Here is a 20,695-nt window from a genome sequence, read left to right as displayed (position 1 = left end):
ATTAAGCTTGCCTCTCTTTCCACCCAACAAGAAGCCGATTGGCTATTGTGATAGTGTGCCGCATTACACGAGTGTTAATGCCTTGACTTCTTCTGCTGTTCGCTATTTAAAAAAAGGGGTGTGGGGGGGTGTGTGGAAGGATGGGACTGTAATTTATCTATCAAGGGGGCGGCGTCCTGCCCAGAGTTGTTACAAGATTTTTATGGGTTTCTTTATGATGTTTTAGTTACCGAGGGGAATATTGGGATGTGTTGACCTCATCTTCATGGAGGTACAACAAAGTTGGCACGACAAGTCTGGTGGAAACTACTTACCAACCTGCGGAGTAAAAATGTTTGTTTTTAGGTTTAGTTGTCACCACCAGGCCGGTGGACACTTCCTATCAGCCTGCAGAGAAAATTTTTTGGTCCTTTTTTTTAACGGTTTAAGTTTGTAATTTGGGCGGCCCGGTAGTCCAGTGGTTAGCACGTCGGCTTCACAGTGCAGAGGTACCGGGTTCGATTCCAGCTCCGGCCTCCCTGTGTGGAGTTTGCATGTTCTCCCCGGGCCTGCGTGGGTTTTCTCCGGGTGCTCCGGTTTCCACCCACATTCCAAAAACATGCATGGCAGGTTGATTGGACGCTCTAAATAGTCCCTAGGTGTGAGTGTGGGCGTGGATGGTTGTTCGTCTCTGTGTGCCCTGCGATTGGCTGGCAACTGATTCAGGGTGTCCCCCGCCTACTGCCCGAAGACGGCTGGGATAGGCTCCAGCACCCCCCGCGACCCTCGTGAGGATCAAGCGGTTCGGAAAATGGATGGATGGATGGAAGTTTGTAATTTGGCAAGAAAATGCCAGACTAATTAGCTCATGTCTGCGCATACCAAAAGTTGCATGTGCGAAATCATTAGCACTGCATTTAAAATAAAAAAAAAATTGCAAATCTGCATTTTTGATCACGACAGGGTTGGTTTGAATTTTTGGAGTTTGTTGATCCTTGGTGATGTTATCATTTTGCATCATGATCGGAGAAATCTCGCAGCTTTTGCCTTTGCTATTTTCTTTTTTTCTGCGCAAGACTTCCGACCAGCCTCCGCCATCAAAACTTTTTCGTTTGGCATGAAAATGGCCAACTAATTGGCCCTTGTGTGTGAGACAGCAAGAGTTGAATGTTTGTACCAGCTACTGCAAATTAGCGTGGCAGTCTTGAATTGGGGAAATTGTTGCATTTCCTTGTGTTTTGTAATCGCTTTGTCTTTGTGAGAAAAGGCATCAAGTGCGTGTGTGGTAATAAAGGCAACCCCCCCCCCCCCGCCCTCGTGGTAGACTCAGGTTATGGGAATGTGTTCCCGACACCAATGAGCACGCGATTTCCACGCAACGCATCAAGTCGCCATTCGCCTTCTTGCATCATTGTCGCCGCCGCCATGTTTTTCCATTCGGTCGAGCCCATTCTTTACTCATAGCGGCAGCGGATCGTTGCAAAGATTTAACGGCCGGTGATTGCGTGCCGTTAACAAGACTGGGAAGCAATCTTGTCCACGCGGGAGATAGCAGATAAGTTTTATATTCGGCTATATCCGGGCCTTAAGCCCCATGTACGCGTGCGGTTTGGGTGGGGGGTGACGCGAGCGATTTGGGAGGCGGCGACCGTGGAATGCCAATGACAATGTGACATATAGATGTTAGCCACAGATGAGCGTTACCATAGCAACCGCGTACGGGCTCAATGACAAAAAGGTCACGGACGAGGCAATATTAGGCAGGTTTCATGATCTGTACGCGGACGCGTGTTTTGTTTTTGAATGCATCTAGTTGCGTCTGGTTTTCTTGTAGCTTGTTTCATGTCTGTTCGGGTTTCGGGTCGACCTGTTGTCATCAGCCCCATCTCGTGGCGACCAATCAGCTCAGCCATCCCAATTGCTCGGAGCAACATGGCGGGCTTTTTTTGCATGGCGTCGTGTATAACTGCCAGTAATTAATTTCCTCTTCGAGGCAGCAGCACATGCGTGGTCATTTCTGCGGCGAGCGTCGCTACTTTCAAATAAATTTGTCAAGAGCGGGTGTCGACACACCGAGTGGGCGGGCCTCCGAGTGCTTGCCTGATGAGCGCGACTTTACTAATTAGTCGCATTTGCGGCACGCGCCCGAGTTTCGTGGCGGTGGGTGACTTTGACAAAGTGCTCCCAACCGCAATGCTGCTCCCGCAGCGAGGTGGCCGAGGGCTAATGGTCAGGAGGGCTCGGCGGGGGGTGGGAGGGAGGGGGGTAGAGGATGAGGAGGCTGTGAAGCTGCCCACTGTGTCGCATCCCCCGGATCGCTTTCTTACAACAACTCCGTTTATTTATTTTTTAATCCCAAATTGAATCTACAAGGTGCCCTTGGGAAGCGCTACTTAATCCTGAAGAGCTGCAGCCGCTTCCAAGCAATGCATAATGCGGGGCAAATACATACGCCGCCACGCCCAAAGCGCTTTACTTTTGTAATTCATATTGATCGATTGCTTGTAGTTTAGCTTGAAGGTGAAGCCGCGGGAAGGTGTTAAAGAGTGCGCTTTTAATTGATAGCCACCTCAAGGGGCTTCGCGCGCCCCCTGACGAACGCGCGGGTCCTTCAGCCGTAATTATCCGCACACATTAAGGCACCCCAAGATGCACGCATGCAAAGTCAGGAATAACAAGAGCAGAATCCAGTTAACGTGAAACACCGGCTGCCTTAATTACATCCCGAAGGCTATTTAAAGCACCGACACGACTCCGCTCGCAAAAGGAAAAAAAAGCGCCAACGTGCCGGTGACAGGTGATGGCCGGCGAGACGGCTTTGTCTGCTCTCAGCGGAGAATCTAATTAAAAGGCGAGCGCTCAAACAAAAGAAAAGGCCACGTCCACTCCCGACTGGCCGCCCTCTCGCAGCCTGTGTGAAAATGTCAAAAAGGAGATGTCTGCCCGCCGTGATCGGCTTGTGATTGAGATGTTAGCACAGGGCCTTTTTGTCTGGGTGTGTTTGTGTGCGTGTGCGTGTGCGTGCGTGTTGCGGCTCTGCGCAGGACTCCCGCTGCGGTGGCTGCTCCAAATCGAGAACATTATAGCCCGGGGCATCTCGTAAATCTCGCCGCCTCCTGCTGTTGGCTAATATAGCGGCTTGCCGTGCAATTATTTCCCTCCGATGACAAACAACAAACCAAAACATGTGCGAGTGTGACTAACACATCCTGTCAGGAGTCCATTGATGGAGAGTTCAGTGGAAAAACCGCATACAGACATGGAGAAAATTGGAAAGGGAAACCCGCGGAAACAACTTAGCCATTCTTGATTGCTTGTTTGACGTGTTCTTTAACATTCTTGTCCGTTTTTAGCCGCATGTTTTGTCTTATTCTCTCATCACTGAAACTAGGCAGCAATTTTGCTTCATGATTCTCATGCAACAAGCTTGATTTGCATGATGTGTGGCTGAAGGCTCTCAAATGAGGCAATGACGCCTTAAAATTGTCAAAAGCCCACTTAGCATCTTGCTAGCATTTCTTTCTGGATTTTCGGCAATGATAGCAAAAAAAATAAAATAAAAATTATGGAGTTGACAGGACAAACAACACATTTCTGGTGTCACTGTCTCTGATTCCGTCGGCGATGAGAAACAAGCATGGCCGTCCCACTAATTACAAAAAAAAAAAAAAACGGATGTAGTTATATTTTCAACTTTTTTTCAATGCCATTGTTTCAATGCCATTCAAAATATTTTTGGAGGGTCAATATCTCGATATACGGCCTTCAGTGTCCTCATCGGAATTGTCATGAAAGCGCAGAATAATGCAACTCGTGTGGCTTCATATAAGAGGCCAAACATTTTCAGCCGGATGTTGTCAAAAATGTTAACTGATCTTAAGCGCTTCCAGAAATTCGAGATATTTGTTCAACAGTACACACAGTTAGCTAGCTAACTGAACCATGATGCTAAGCTAAGGTCCACCCGGTGCTCATAAAATGCTAGCATTAGCAAAAGCCGTCGACTCTGTACATTGTGCAAAAACAAAGTGCGGAAGCTTGGCCAATATGAATTTCTAAGAGCATAACATCTACAATCAATCTGAAGTTGAATGACGGTGACATCTCAGTGACACTGACTCTTGACGTCAATAGTCCGTAGTGCCAAAGGGGTCGGATGGAAGCGGCTTTGTTGAAACCTACACCATACATGGCAATTCTGCCAAGCAGCAGGTGTTTCCGTTGTGCTTTTGTTCTTCGGGTAATAACACGGTCTTCCCGGCGACAAAGCAACAATATGCTCTGGCAGCACACGGCTCCTTTCTATGTGGGCGTCATGCGGCCCGTTAACGCTCCCGAATGGCTCCAGCCGTGCTTGAATGTCACCTAGCTGGAGACACCGCTGCCCCGCTTTCTGTGTTACGAGGATCTATTTGGTGTAAAAAGGGGCCGCCCGAGGGGCCTCGCAAATCCCATCCTGCCCTCTTCATCTTTAAGAGCTCATCACCTTCATCAGCGACTCTCTCAAGGCTGCCCGCCGAGCCACAGGCCTCCTGTGAAGTCTCAACTTTATTTCCTCTTTCCCAGACAAATGTCAAGTATCCGGGTTTAGGGGGAGGGGGAGGGGACGCGCCCCGCCACCTGTCTGCCGCCAGTGGCGCGGTGACAGCCAGATAAATGCGCGGCAACAACGCGGCTGGTTAGCACCGGGGGCGGCCAGTCAGAGAGCGGCGCGAGGCCGTGTGCCGCAGTCGGGATTTTAATCATCTCCTCTCCCCGGGAATGACACCGGCGCCGCACGGGGTAACAAAGATAGAGAGCGGCGGGAGTGGAGGAGGCAGAAATGGCACCCGGCAGACAAACAACAGCCTCGCCAACGTCGCAGAGTGGATTAGCGGCGGCGCTCGGTGACAACTGTGTGAGCTTCCGGGCCAGTGGGAAAGAAATGTGGCTGCTTTTTATTATTTGTATTTTTACGATTCATGGCATCATTAAAACCAGGCAGTAACTGCAACATGGCAAGATTATATTAAATTCATATAGAGGTGGCCAAGGGGCTCACGCAAAGACAATGTCCACTCCATTAAGCCCCTAGCTTAGCCCGGGGGTCGGCAACACACGGCTCCAGAGCCGCATGCGGCTCTTTAGCGACATCTAGCGGCGCCCGACTCTGTGCCTTCTCTCTTTTCGTTTGACTTGAGACGCGTTCAAAGACAGCCTCCGAAAAACGGAAATTCATGATCACTTCACTGACACTAAGAAAAGCGAAAATAATGCACCAAAACAAAAAAATCAAGCGCGGAAATCACAAAATAAATTCTATGGGGGCGTTTGTGAACACACAACAAAGGAATGAATAACAAACAATTCTGAGACAGTCCAGTCTCCTACATATATACAGCATGTGTTTCCTTCATTGTAAGTTTTATGGAAGGCTTTTATTTTTTTGCGGCTCCAGACATATTTGTTTTTTGGGGTTTTTTGCCCTATATGGCTCTTTCAACATTTTGGGTTGCCGACCCCTGGCCTAGCTCACACCACACAGTGTAAGACGGAAACTTTGAAACGCTTCATTTTCTCTCTTCAAATGTGGACTTTGTAGCGGGTCAACCATTTTTTTTTTTTAAGATTTGAAGAATCCTTCCATGTGAACCAGGCCTTAGATAATCTGGCTTTGTCGGGAAGGGGTAAAATCAGATCCATTATCTTTATGCGTGTGCCTGGCCGAAGGGGGGGGGGGGGGGGGGAAGGCCAACGGGGACAGTATGCAGTAATTAAGCGACATCAATAACGTAATTAACCGTGCGACCGAGTAGCGTTCAAGAACTTTTTTTATTTAATATGATAATGAAGTATATAGTCCATGATATAAAAATTCTTATGTGGTGATTAGGGAGCCTAATCACAACACGGGGATTTTTAAAAGCCATTTTAGTAAACATCCACAGATACCCGTGTAGATACCGAACACAAGTGTGTGTGTGAGTGCGATGGCTTTTTTGGGGGGGGGGGGGGGGCGTTCATTTGTCTCACTGCGGGCTGCAGCCTGAGTGTTAGTTGGTCGCGCCCGTTCATCCATCGCAGGTGTTATTACAATCCTGCCATTATCCGGATCCCGGCTTCGCCTCTCCTTGAGTCAAGTCGGCGCCCGGGAAAAGTTCGGCGCTCGTTTGAGTTGTTGAGCCCAGCATTACGGCTGTCTCGCAGCATCGAGGGCTTGATGGAGCCTTCCCGATGCAACTCGGTAAACAAGTTTCACAGGTGTGCGGCGGCGGCGCCGGTTCTGCTCCTTAATTGGCTGGCGAGATTCACGGTCGAGATAGAAAGCACACGCATGCACAATGGCAGGATGGAGCGAACGCTTCCGCAAGACAGAGATTTCATAACATAAAGGAGTTAATGAAGTCTCTGCGACAACATCCTACCGTATATTGTTTATAAAAACGACATGTTCAGGCCGTGCAAAAAGCGTCCGATTCTTGCTTTATTGACCGACCTTACCCAGCTGCAAAACGAAAAGTCGACAGCTCACTCAAATCTTGCCAAGCAGATTTCATTTTGGGTGACGTTAAACGCAGAATGACGCAGATAGAAAATTTCACACTTGATGGATCTGTTTATATTCCAGTGCAACGCTGCAACTGATAACCTTTTTTTTTTCCCTCCAGATGGATTCTGGATGGGTTTGTCCCTCCTCCTTTGGCTCGAGTTAAATGGAGGATTCCATTGAATGTTTTGGGTGGAACGCTAACGGTCACCAAAATGGATCGAAATATAATTCAAGCTAGAATGAGCCAGCCCCAAATATCACGACAAATAGACTGTGTTTGAGTGGGGCGGCGGTATTGCAATCAATACATTTTTTTTCTGCCAGTAGGGGACAAGGACAGTATGAATCTCTTCCGAGCGCGAGCTTCATCAACTACAAGCCAAACTCTGTAAATTGGCCCGAATGATCTGAAAATGTCCGCTTCAAACCAAAGCGGCAGATGTCGTGCATCAACAGATGACCTAATTAAGACACAGAGAGAAGGCGGGGAGCTGGCAATTGGATCTTTCACTGAATCCAGAGACCATTTCTACAGAGGACATGCTCCAAAGCACCTCGCAGAAGTCGCTACAATTCTTGGAACCTTTTGTCATCCATCAAAACAACATGTAGACATTTCCTTAAAAGGGAAGCTCGACCGAGAAACGTGTTCTCGCACAGCAAGATCAAATCTTCCTGACTGTCAAAATGTTCTCTCTCATGTGCTTGGTTCACACATCAGCACATTTGGTCAACCCCGATCTATCCTTTCAGGCATGGCATCTTGAGGTATTGTGGGTAAAATTTATGATTGACATGCCAACCAAAATCCATGAACCTGAGTGAAAGTGGCTTCAAAATATTTTTTTACTTTTTGGGAGGTTTTTTTTGTTTGTTTCTTTGTTTTTGTTTTTGTGCATCTACTCGTGATTGACACTGTCATCCAAATTCACATGGCGGATTTTTGGGAGGTTTTTTTTGTTTGTTTCTTTTTTTTTTTTTGTGCATCTACTCGTGATTGACACTGTCATCCAAATTCACATGGTGGATTTTTGGAAGGTTTTTTTGTTTGTTTCTTTTTTTTTTTTTTTTTTTTTGTGCATCTATTCGTGCATCTATTCCGACACCAACCATTCGATTGACGTGCAGCCTGAACTACTGAAACATGGCTCAGTAACCAATTGGGATTCGCCCACTCTGGCAGGCAGGCACAGAAAGAAAAAAACGACCCCACCTGTCTTGGGTTCCACGGAGAAGTAGGGCTGCCCGTGCACGATGCTGTATACCACCCTGGCGCTGTTCCCGTACGTGGGGTCGTCGGCGTCCGTGGCTGCCACTTGCACCACCATCGTTCCTTAGGGGGCGGACAGGCCTTCATTAGTGACCACGGCAACCGTGGCGAAATTGTGCAAGCGGCTGCGGCGAGCGCGTGACCGCTTGCACTCGAAAGCAGAGCGATATTGGCGGGAGAGAAACTCGCGAGGCGGTAAATAACGTCATTAGGTGTAATGCTGTCATTATCCGCTGGCGCTGCTATTTAGCTTCGTAAATAGCTTGTTATTTTCGGATGTAATGAAGAATAAGCTTTTCTGACACAACGTGCACTAAAACGCCCACTGCCGCCGCGTTTGTTTACAAGCTTAAGTGTAATTCCTTTCCGCTTCAACTTTCAATTCCCCTCGTCTCCATTGCCAGTCCCTTTTGCACCCCCGGAAAAACAAAACAAACCCAAAAAAACGTGGAAGCCAGATGGAAAGTGTGACCCATCTGTCCATGTTAACGAGGACTTAAGCCTTGTTTGTCCAGGATGTTCCGGAACATTTACTCGTCGCCGCTCACGCGATGACGATTCAGATTACGATGATGAACGCCAGTTGCACACTTCACTAGACCAAACCACACGTTAGTCGCCAATCAAATTAAGGTTTCAAGCCAGGGTTTGGGTTTCAAACATGCATTACAGTTTTAAAGTAGGAATTTAAGCTAAACAGTGTATCAAACTCGAGGTTCAACAAGGATTCAAATGTTGTGGGTACCAAAATATGAAAACCTATCGAAACCATCGTTTCCCGCCTGCTTTTTCTGCAGCCGGCCGACGGAATATTTCACTTGAATGAGGCGCACGTTTATATTGTAGCATATGACAGAAAAGCGCAGCCTTTTGGGAACCAAAGCCGCTCGTAAAAAAATGTGACACGAGGCGTGTTTTACAGGCTTTTACAGAATGAAGTGATCATGGAAATTGAAGATTAGAGACTGCCGTGAGCCTCGTAAAAAAAAAAAAAAAAGCACAATTAAAAGGCGTTGTCGTCCCTGCACGTTCGACACCGCCCGAACGGCCACCAGGAATTATGGGCGCGCCGGCCGGAGAAGGGCGCCCAGATTATATCATCACCTCTTAGTCACGACAGCTTCTGTTACGGCCCGTTGAAAACGTCAAGGTCAAAGAACCAGCGCGTGAAAGACAAGTCGAGCTTGGTGTAAATCTTCATGGTATTTAAAACACTCGTGGTGCCAGGATCCTCATCCCACTTGAGGATTTGTGGCGGGGCGGGGTCCACCTCAGTTGAACTTTCCAATGTACTGCTGACATGTCCAAATTTCCAAATTAAAATAAATAAATAAAAAACAGAGAGGGGGGCTAGCAAAACGACATCAGATTGAGCAGGCTTTTGGAAACAGGTGTGTTTTGATTTGCGAAAGAGTCTCTTCCGAACTGCCATTGTTCTCCCACGACGTTCTTGGCGCAAAGCAGCATTAATACTTTGCCGTGAGTGCGATCAGGGGAAACCGGCACTTAGCTGTCAAGACTTTTGTGGGCAGCTTTGCGCTGGTAAGTAAGCACGATATCCTTTGTGAAAAGGACGTCGAGATGGAGGAAATGACGGGTGCAATTGAAGAGCAATTAAAGGTGCTTTCAGCGGCCGCGGTTCATTCTTTCTGGATTCGGTCTTCAGTCGTTTGCGGCAACTCATTGAACTAATTCGCAGAATTGACAAGATCCAGCTGGTTCGCCAATCTGGCTAGCTAACCAGCTACTGTTGCCGCTCAGCATGTCAATCCAGTAAAATGGTTGATATTCGCTAAATTACTTATCCAGTGCAGCTAGTTAGTGAGTGAATCTCTCTCTCTTTGAACTGGAATTGTTGCAGTACAGCAGTAACAATGTGCCGGTGACAGCTAGCTCGCGCGCCGTGGAGAATACAGCTCCCAGCCTGGCCGACGGCATTTCAACATTTCGCCTGGAGGATGCCAGATAATGCCGTGATGGACGGAAACTGCTCCGTCCTCGACCACGATGTATTTGTCTCAATCAGAGGGCGGGCACGCAAGTAGCCGTAAATGCGAACGCCCTGTAGGCGTCCCGCGCTTCCCGTCTGATTCAGACGTTAGCATCGCTTGAACGGCCTCTCAAACATGCGTCACTCGCTCATCAACAGCCGGCGGGCTGACGCTGGCATTTCAGGTGATGCATCTAAATCAAGCTACAAGGGGGCTGACACTATAACTAGCCCGGCTCGTATTAAAGATACCACAGGCCGCTGACCGAACATGACGTGTGGAGGCTAGCGGCGGAATAGCCACTCTCACCCTTGCTGTGTTTACCGCGCTTCTGCGAGGTTCACTGCCCTCGGGATGTTGTTGTTTTTACCTGGATTTACTCGCATTTGCGGCCTGAGCCGTCGCGGGAGATCTTGAAGCAAGCAAGAGGGCGGTGGCGAAAAAGAATTTGGGGTTAGGGGAGGGTGGGGGTTAGGGTGATGGAGTTAAGCAGTTTGGGTAATAGGGCATGTTGGAACTAGGCTAGGAGGTAGGGTAACTAGATTTAGTGAGTAGGGTGGTAGGGAAATCAGGATTTAGCGCATAGGGATATTCACAGACACAGTATAGAGTTGCTAGGGAGTTATCTGAAGAGGCTACGTTTTGGGTGGGGTCACTGGTGTACGTATCGTGTCTCTTCCTGACATTGTAGAAGAATCCGAGCGAGTGCTACTGGTGGAATATGGACACCTTAAAATGTCATTGAAATGAAGTTCAATTCATCCATGTTTGACCCTCTGCCCGATCCGCGGATAGCAGAACTACTCCAAATCCCAGCCGTTCGTCGCATTCCGCAATTTCAAATCATAAATACATATGAAAGCAAGCTCACCTAGCGGGGACATCTCAGGCACTCCAGCGAAGTAGGGCCCGTCAAGAAACTTGGGCTCATTATCGTTGATGTCCTGCACTTTGACCACAAACTCAGAGCGGGGCTCTACGGGTAAGTTGCTGAGTCGGTCCACGGCTTGGGCCTGCAGCGTGTAGTAAGCCTGCACTTCCCGATCGAGCCGCTTGGTGGCGTGGATGTCGCCCGTGTTCTCGTCGATGGTGAAGATGGAGGTGGCGCCCTCGCCCGACAGCACGTACTTCACCTTGCCGTCTCCCTTGTCCACGTCGGAATGGAGCTGTCGGAAACAAAATTGGAGGTAGGGAAATATCGCAGAGACACTGGGGAAGGCGGGAAAAAAAAAACTCGAACAACTGCGTGCACTTTGTATTTGATCAATTCTTAATTAAAACGGGGCCTGAAAAGAGGAGAGGATGAAAAACCCTTCTCAGTTGGCCTTAGCACTTTCTGCATGTTATCACTTGAACCACTTCATGTCCCCCCCCCCCCCCCCAGTTCCACAATTAAACATGTTGAACATATATTTAATGAAATAGTCCAAGGAACAAAAGACAAGATTACATTGCAGTCGCAGTAACGAAACAAATTATACCCCCCAAAAAATAGTCTCCTATTAAGAGCCCGGTGTATGTTGGGCTTGTGCGTACGTATTTATGGACCATATGTGATGCAAAAGATGAGCCAGCAGCACAGAGAGGAGTCATTTGCGGTTCTTTCAATTCATTTGATGCACTTCGGATGCAAAAAAGAAAAAAGAAAAATGTTTGCTGAAATACTGAGAGCATTGAGGGAGCTTCTTTGACGAATTTGTGATTGCAAAAATATTGTCCCTCCTTTATTCTAATGGCCAACATGCAGAGTGCAGGCTCAAATTAAAAAAATAATAATAATAAAAAAAAAAGAGGGTTTTGATGGGCTTGGGATTGCGAGTACCAACAGCGAGAGTGTGGGTCATGTTCCTGAGTGGGATAAGTCCCTTTTGATTGCTTCATATGAAATTCCGTGAGGACAAACCCAGGACGTATTAGTAGCAGAAAAAAAAAAAAGGTACGGATCAGACGGATCACTGGTGTGTTATGACTTAAAAACTTTTTGCGGTCAGCAAAACAAACCCAATAACATTTGGGAATCGTACGTCCCCTCAAAATAACCGTCGGAAAATGCAGAGTGATGTCCGTCAACGGTGAAGCGGTTCCATCTGCAGCTCATGAGCTGCGTCTGACTACCTTGATAAAGAGCGGACGTGGTGAGTTCAGGCTTTTAATAGGAATGTTTTGAGCTTGAGAGTGCAGACGATGTCGAACACCTTCGAGGCCAGCGTCTTCGGTTTGACGCATGGCGGTTGAGATGAAAAGGAGGAACTGGAAGAAACCAGGCGGGGGAGGCCTCATTTAGGTTTGTTGAGCGCTTCAATCTAAGCGCAATAATGGGTTGCATTTATATTGCACCTTTCTACCTTCAAGGTGCTGGTGGTGCCTCATTCACACTGTAAAAATGGTAGAAAGCTCAGGTCACACGGTGCTCGTTTTTATTGGTGGTCCATTAAAAAGGGAAAGCAGCCCCCCCCCCAAAAAAAAAAACTAACAAAATGAAATAGCAAGCTGAAACATACATATTTAGTACTTCAAAATAATGTGTCCATCAAAGAGGCACAAGAAAACACATCAACTGCCTTTTGACTCAACACAAACGAGTAAACACGACAGGAAGCGACAGTCACATCGGCCAAACATATCGTTTGACTGTTCAAGCTAAGAAGGACACGCTTTTGTCTCCTCATCTCCAGTGTACAATCCAGTTTTCAACCCGCCATCAAATTCTTTGCTTTCTCTACCTTCAGTTTGCCAATTGGAATGTCAGAGAAAGAAATCAACAACTGCTCAAACACGCATACGCAACGTTGGCGCTAACGAAGCTGAGCTTTTCGAGCAATTTCAATGTCTTTTTTTTTCTCTTTACACTCTAGCATCTTTATACTATTGTCCCTTGAATATGTCATGGCCATGACACACTTGCTCACTTGTTTGGAAGGAAAATGACTTTTATTCACACACTGGTGAGTTTGGCGTCTTGCTCAAGGCTAAAAACTAGCCTAGCTTCTGGGACGAGACAAAGTGGTGTCAATTTTGGAGTGGTCTGGCTTGTAAAACGCATGCCTCCAATACAAGCTGACAGCGTCGTGTCATCCGCAGATGGGATATGATATGGCTCTGGAAGTACAGACCCCCCCCCCCCCCCTCCTCAAGCTGGAGGAACGGCAACCCCGTTGACGGCAGCACATGGAATTCAAACCCATTATCTGCTCACATCATCTCTCCTTGAACATGTTATGGCCAGGACACATTCAGTAAGTAAATGGCTCAGTGACACACTGGTGGCTTTTACCGTCTTCCTCAAGGATACTTCAACAGAGACCCACCTTAGCTCATCTTTGCTCATAATATGCCGTACCTCCAAAACAAATGGTATCAGCTCATCCACAAAGAGCAATGCAGCCCTTCGACGGACATTCGCGCCACTCTCATTTTCACAATCCGATTATAATTCTGAACATTTTTTTTGTTTAAATCTCGTCACGAGCAGCTTCTCTTTATACGGCACAATTGTTTGTCCTTGAACCCAATAATGCCACGCTGAACGCAACGTAAATGGCTCATTCACACTGCAGTAGAAGGCGAGGGAGATTTTGTCTCACTCGGCTCACTTCCGACCGTCACGATTGCGCCTTCATCGGGTCGTATGTCCCAAAGAGAGCCCCACAAAACAACCGTTTTATCCAAACGTCGTTTTTAACCGTCATTCAAGGGACAACCCTGATGCACACTTGACCAAACTGAATGTGGCTACTTGAAATACAAACAAGCAAATTCCTCGCATTGCTTTTAAACTCATTCACTCCCAAAGACGTTTTTAAACGTCTTTTCAGACTTGGTCTAGAATTGGCTGGTACTGAATGAATTAAATGTGTGCTATGTCACAATTGTAAGAGAAGGCCAAGTAGTTCAAGAGCTAATAAACAGGGAAGTAACATTTTCCAAACACAACAACACACTGAGTCTTTTTTTTTTCTTCTTCTTGTGGATAAAATCAAAGCCATGAAGCTTTTTGGAGCCTCCGTTGGTAGGGCACATGCAAATCCAGGATCAAGCGTCTGCCACATTGTCACGGTCTCTTTTGGGCTCCTCGCTGTCAACGGGCGGCCAACGTGAGACAATGCTTGAAACCAAGTTAGACATTGATGCCATTTATTTTTTAATGCTCTATAGACGTGCATTTCAATTAGTGGGGAAAATAGGCTCTGTTATAATTACTTTTTTTTCCCTGCTCTTGTGTGGACCAACGTCTAATTAAGTTTGTGTGTGTTTGTCATATAGCGCAGTGAACGGGAGGGGGGGGGGGGGGGGTCCTCTGTCAACATTTCCTTTGCATTACCGCCGGATTCTTGTCGAAAGCCCTCGTTCAATCTATTGGAAAATGTCAACATGTCGTTAAATAAGCAACACCGCTGCGAGTTTAGAGGCTGCGAGTTTATTTTATGGCACAGGAGAAACACGCCGAACGGCAAGGATGCAACGCCAAAGGTTTTTTGGATGAATGGAATCCATCAGCAATGACGGTTGACGCATTGGGGAGAGGCGCCGAAATTGCCATTTGGCGTCCTCGAGTGGCTCGATGCTCGCGTGTTTACTCGTCGGCGCAATGTCAACATTTCATCTCGGCGAGGGGCGTATTTGGGCAGGAGGGGATGTGTGGGGCGGGGGGGGGGGGGGGGGGTTAATCCGTGGAGGTTTGTTCCCTGCGAATGCCATCAACCTGGCAACCACAACAGGCCAAGTTTCAAACGCACGGTGCCATGTCTGAAGTCCGTTCTGTAACTTTACACTATGTGCCGAGTGGGGGGAGTGAGGGAGGGGGGGGGGGGCAAATTTACATCACTTTTTGGGAAAATGGGAAGTCAGGAACTTGGTATTGCTGACTCAGGCCTGGGAGTTCTTACTTGGGGATCAATGTACTTTAACCGGATTATCTATCTTTACCTATCTATGCCGGCGACGTATAATGACAGGTAGCAAATCTAAATATCATATATACTCCACTCAATGGCAGAAGGTACAGTTCGCCGGTGAATCCACATGTCTCCATTCATACAACAAACAAAGAGTTTTGCATTTACCAAAAAAGCAAAAACAATCCAGATTTCCTGCTCACTCAGCACATTTGTGAGTGGACTGAGACAAGATCATCATTATTTTACCAGGTGAAGTACTTTTTTTTTCCTCACATCGTGGTTCAATAGGGTCCCTTGAGATTGTTGGAATGTAAAGGAGTGTTTATGTGCCTCGACTCCATGAAGGTGGGGAAAGACTTTTGACTAAAAGACTGGAAAAGTCTGTGAGGGTGTGTCTCCACGAACTGTGCATTTGTTGCGCTATATGTCAGATAACGGGCGTATCGATTTATCGGAGCAGCAACTCCGAGGAGCGGACAATGCTCCATCTCCAATTGTTGTCTGGAATGCAACATCACAAGTCTCCTTATCTGCGGCCTCTGGTTATTATTGATTTTGATTTTAACACACAACTGTACTCCATAAAAAATCGGTTTGGAGATAAAGTGCATTTCTGTGCCAATGATTGTGCAAAAATGAAACCGAAAATTCGATCAAGGCCGCCCCGAAAAAAAAAATATGAAGTTGTTAAATCAAATGGACTCATCACAAAGCCAATAAACATTTTCCGATGTCAGCTGTGTGTTTGTTTGTTTTTTTAACGGTGAAGCCAATTTTCAATTTCCGACTGCTCCGGAGTCTTTACAACAACAATCAATATCCTTTAATATTAAACTTGGAAATTCTTTCTTGCCTTTTTTTTCTTAATTTCTTGGTGCGCAAAACCTCCGAAGCCGGAATGTCTGACCAAGGTTGTGCAAATGGTCGCAAATGAAACAGCTTTTTAGATTCTTTTTTTTTCCATTTCACGGACAAACATTTCCTTCCTTGCTTTAAATAACATCCTACACCAAGTCATGATTTCACAAGGTCAAACGTGAGAAACAAATAATGATGGTTTCTGGCTTGTGTTTTATTTGTGCTTGTCCAGATTTGATGACATATTTGTCTGGTGACTTTGAAAGACAATTTGTACACTTTTGCCGTGAAAGACATCCCAGACCGTATATTGATTTCCCAGGTGACAAACCATAATCCAAATTTCTATGACTGTCAACTCTCCTTTTAGCTAATATGATTTTTGTCTTTTATTGATTTCGCAGGTGACAAATGTTGAAGCCTTGGCAGAGCTCTTTTTGCCGTGTGGACGATTAGCTCTTTACAAGGTGCTCTTTAAAAGTTTTGAATCTTGCGAGACTTGCAACGATACAAGCGAAAATATATATTTATATATCTCGCCTGCAGGTAAAGCTCAAAGGCAGTCAGAAGGAGACCGCGAAGACGGCGCGATGTCGAACGTGAACTCCGGTTAAATGAGCGCCGTTCATCCCTTTGTGAGCCGACGGCTCTCCTGGGAGCAGCCGGCTAGCTTTGTGCAGATCTTGTTTATGGTCTTGCGGGGCTAAAAAGCAGAAAAAGAGCCGCCGACAGGCGCCTGTGAAAAGACTCGTACCAGTTTGTTGAAATTACACGCGATTGTGCGGCGCGGCACGATGAAGGCTGCCGTTTAAAACTCGCGCGGCGGGCTGCGAAAAAGGTCCGCTCCTGCAGGCCGCCTTTGAGCAACGGCACGTCACGAAGGAGCTGGAGAGCCTTCAATCAACAGTCGGCCTGCGGATGTTCCGCAGAGTACTTTTTGAATTGAGTGCCACCTGCAGCAAGGCAGTGACACAGAAGGAAAGAACCAGGCGGAAAATGAAACATGCAGGCAATCATTCCCGGAATAAAACTGTCGTCATGGAGCGATACAGTAAGCAGGAGTTATTGTTTCATTTTTTTGGGCGGGGGGGAGGGGCTACTCGATACTGTGACTAGTGATTTTATTTTATTTATTTTCATTTTTCAAGCAACATTCAGCTAGTGGTGAGCAGTCAGGGTCAGCAAGGATTTCTCGAACTAGTTTAAATACTGACCGACATTTCGTCGCCGTCCTGTGAAGATCACGTGTGTCCATTTTTATCATGTTTACGTTAATGGGATATCTGAAATGCAGACACCCTGTTAACGTGAAAATTGTAAAAACTGGACATACGTGTTTTACACAGGACAATGACGATTTATGAACCTGAATTCTAATTCGACATTCCATTGAGATATGATTTCTTGGAGTAAGACTTGCTAACCAATTGGTGCTATTTGCCTGCTGCTATTTGACAACCCCCCCCTCCATTTCATCACGCTCTGCACTTTCGATTGCAGTCCAAACATTTCCTGTCCGTGTTTCATTTAATTGGTCATTTATTCATTTTTGTCATTTGAAAATCAATAACCGAGCAGACATTTCAATCCAGCAGGCACATTTCATTAAATTCAAGCGGTTAATCATTCAAAAGGAGGTTAAGATGAAGGGAAGATGAGTAACCGTGCCCCCCCCCCCACAAAAAAAAAGCCACATAATGCAACAAGGGCTTTTCAGCAGCTGGCACGGACATGAACACTTTTCATCTATTCACTGTGTCCACCTGTCGCCATGGGAGATGCGCAACACATGCTCATCCTGATGACATTCATCAGGAGGTGTGTGTGTGTGGGGGGGGGGGTGTTCTTGTGTTGATTACGCTTGTGAATTAAGTATAATAATATATTCATATTCATTTTTCTGTTTGGATGAAATGGAAATTATTATTTTGGGGACACTAACTAGGGTGTCACTCAACTCAGTTTGCTCGCCTCCGATTCAAAATTAGCCAAATAGAGGGTAGATGTTTCATCCGCACAAATTAACAATGTGCAATAGCGAGACAGCGTGAAAGAAAACGACTGCTTTGGCGGCTGAACAAGGAAATGCGGTGAGCTGTGTTGCATTTCCACTCTACGTCACATGACCCCCACCGCCACCACACTACAAGCGCCTCGGCATGATACCAATTCATACTGGGGGGCAAAACATATGGCATTGGTGCCGCTCCAAGCGCGGGTAACAATGAGACGTGACATCGGAGGCAAAGGAAGAAGTAGCGGCAGCCAAAGTTGTCGTGCGAAGGCCCAAATGATGAATGGCGGACATTTGTGGTGGGAGTTTATATTCAGCCAGAGAGACTGATGGTTTCCCCGCGCTCGACGCTCAACACCTGTTTGACTGCCAAACGCGATGCAGCCCGGCACGGACCGCTGCACCTTGAGGGAGCCGCTTAGGCTCGCTGTTGGGCTGCCTAGAGCAGTAAATGCTACACCAGAAATCACGCTATGGTTGTATTTTGTAATATACAACAGCTTTAAGCTTTACTTAGTACCTCAAGAAAACCAGCAAGCAGAAACTAAACATACAAACTCATGCATGACAGTCAGAACTGGGATTCGGACACCAAAGAACGGTGAGTCCTCTAGAGTGGTTTCGGTTTTATTTAGCAGGCAGGCTGGACTTTTAGTCCTTGGTTACTCTGAGTTCCAACTCTGCCCCACTGCTGTTTGGTGTTCCACAGGGTTCAATTTTAGGGCCCATGATGTTTTCACTGCCTCTGGGTTCCATCTAAAGTGTGTCATTTCCTTTCAATGTCATGCCAATAACAGTCAGATCTACAGTATGCCCCTCTAAGCAAGGATGCTTTGTTTTTAAGGCTACTTTAGTCCTGTATGGTGTCACCGCAATACTGATACGTGGTATCAGTACTGGCCCATCCCTACTTTGAACTACACAACATTTAAGGGGGGCATCAATTAGCTGCAGGTTCATTCTAGGCGTGTGCTCAGGTGTACCTAATGAAGTGGTCAGATGATGATAGAGAAGACCAAAACTGCTGCCGGCCCTTCGACTTGGCCACCATTCGCCCGCTGCCACATCAATGGAGTTAATCAAAGTGGCAGTCAGGGCAAAGCCATTGTATTTGTTTCTTTATTTTGTCAATGCGGGAGTGTTTGTGTGTGTGCTGCCCTCATCACAGTGGTGCACTTGAATGGGGGGACAGGAATAGGCATCCCTTTCAAATCATTGTGGAGGAGGGAATCAAAGCCCCTCTGTTAGAAAAAAGGCGAGTCAGATGTAAAGTGCCACTGCCACAGCCGCTATTTTGTTGTGGTTTTTTTTTTTTTTTTTTGCTTGTGCCTCCTCCTGCGCACCAGCAGCAGGAGGCTGCCAGCCGTCTGATGGACACATCTAAATAAAAGTGAACAACGGGAAGCCGACTATATCATATCCGCGTGTCACTGCGAGAAATTGAACATTGTTATTCGTTTGAGCTGGGAGGCATGGTAGCTGCAGCATGACGGCCAGACGGATACCAGGCATCCAAATTGTCATTTGTCCATTTTCCATACCTTGACCTCGTTAGGAAGACTGGCTGGAGTCTATCTTAGCTGACTTCGGGCGGGGAGGGAGGTTGACGATTTCAAATGTGGGAGGCAAACTTCACACCGGAAGGCCAAAGCCAACATTCAACTCTTGAACATCAGAGCCGTGAGGCAGACAAGGTCCCCGTTTGTGCCCCGTGTTGTCATTTTTGTCAACTGTGTAGAATTTGATGGACCACATGTCAGAATGACAGATTGTGCCGTTTTTACATCTTGAAGCAGCTTTGGCGATATGGTCTCTCTCAAATATCGTGCCATCAACTTGCTATTTGTTGTGTTGATGTGGTCTTACGAGCTCTTGGAAGGACATAAACTTGAGCTCCTTTTAGCTATTAAGATCCTAGCTGCTAGTCATTGATTTCATGGCTGATAAATGTTGAAGCCTTGGCAGCCTGGCCAGTGTTCTTATTGGAATTGAGCCCATAGATGGGACCACCCGGCCCCCACCCCACACTGGCCCAAAATGGAATAAATATCACCGTTGCTGCCAAAGTGCTGGACGAAGCCATGCATCAGCTCAGCCTGAGTCAAAGCCCAGAAAAACACCTTGAGAAGAGCTCAGATAGCAGCGCTAATGCTCCTCTATGATTTGTGATGTAACGCTTTTAGAAGTGCAACCCCCCCCCCCCCCACCTCTGAAAAAAATGGAGTGTTGAGCAACAACACACACAAAGTGTGTGTTTTATTCTTTTGGTGAGCAAGAAGTACAGCAATAAATATCTGCCTTCTGAAAGGCCCGGGCAGATATTTTCACCTCTGATTCAGGCTCATAAAAGAGTTACAACTTTGTGAAATCTCTCTCACACACACACACACACACACACATACACACACACGCGCACGCACGCACGCACGCACGCACACACGCACGCACAAATAGTTTTTCTGTCTCACACTCTGGTGGCGGCTAGCAAATAATATGATTTGTCGGAGGGGCTCGGAGTGGGTCACGGTAACGATTTGAAACATCTTTCACTGTGCCAAGACAACAATCGACTTGTTGTGTAGGATATGTGATATATGAAAATATGTGTAGGATGCCCTTTGGACTTCCTTCACATGCGCAAAAAAAAAACAAAAAAATTGTTACTTTCTTTCAAAGCGGAGTGTGCATACACGTTCCCAAAAAAAAACAAAAAAAACAAGGCTGTTCCACTCCTTGGCCAAAAGGCCGACAAAGCGCGAGGACGACGCTCCGAGTGATGAATGGAACCAAATCCTTGCTTAATGGCATCACTGGTGATTTGTGGCAGATTTTACGAGCGACGGCCGGGGTGGGGGATGAGGAGAGGAACTTTGTTGTATTGTGAAGGTGAGCCATCAAGGTTAGTCTCACTCTCCCGCTTCTGAAAAACAGTTTGCTAAATCCCATTTTCCGGCCATATGATGAAAAAGTGAGCGTCGCGGCCGAGGAGCCATTACGGCGGCGGAGGCTGCCTCTCTGAGGGGACTTTCTCCACTGCCGCTCCGTCTTTTCTCCTTCCTTCCCATCTTGATCTCGAGGGTAATGTGACAAAGCCCTTCACTTTTTTTTTTTTTAAACTTCGCTGTCCAATTTGCACGGCACCTCCCGAAAAGCAAA

General features: G+C 46.8%; 1 protein-coding gene across 4 annotated transcripts in view; it reads right to left on the bottom strand.

Annotated features, from left to right (window-relative positions):
• The window catches only part of LOC147186960 (cadherin-7-like), a 109,560-nt gene that overhangs the window by 29,437 nt on the left and 59,428 nt on the right, over positions 1-20,695 (bottom strand). For all 4 annotated transcript variants that reach the window (XM_086102504.1, XM_086102505.1, XM_086102506.1 and 1 more), the window contains 2 exons: positions 10,641-10,935; positions 7,722-7,841 (listed from right to left, as the gene is read on the bottom strand). In XM_086102504.1, coding sequence (XP_085958630.1) covers positions 7,722-7,841; positions 10,641-10,935 — 415 coding nt within the window. The remainder of the gene's footprint in view (positions 1-7,721; positions 7,842-10,640; positions 10,936-20,695) is intronic.

The sequence above is a fragment of the Hippocampus guttulatus genome, chromosome 21 (assembly GCF_054856545.1).
Source record: "Hippocampus guttulatus isolate MCC_2025c chromosome 21, RoL_Hgut_1.0, whole genome shotgun sequence".
Classification (NCBI taxonomy): domain Eukaryota; kingdom Metazoa; phylum Chordata; class Actinopteri; order Syngnathiformes; family Syngnathidae; genus Hippocampus; species Hippocampus guttulatus.
The sequence above is the reverse complement of the archived record's forward strand: the minus strand, read 5'-3'. Positions and strand labels throughout refer to the sequence as shown.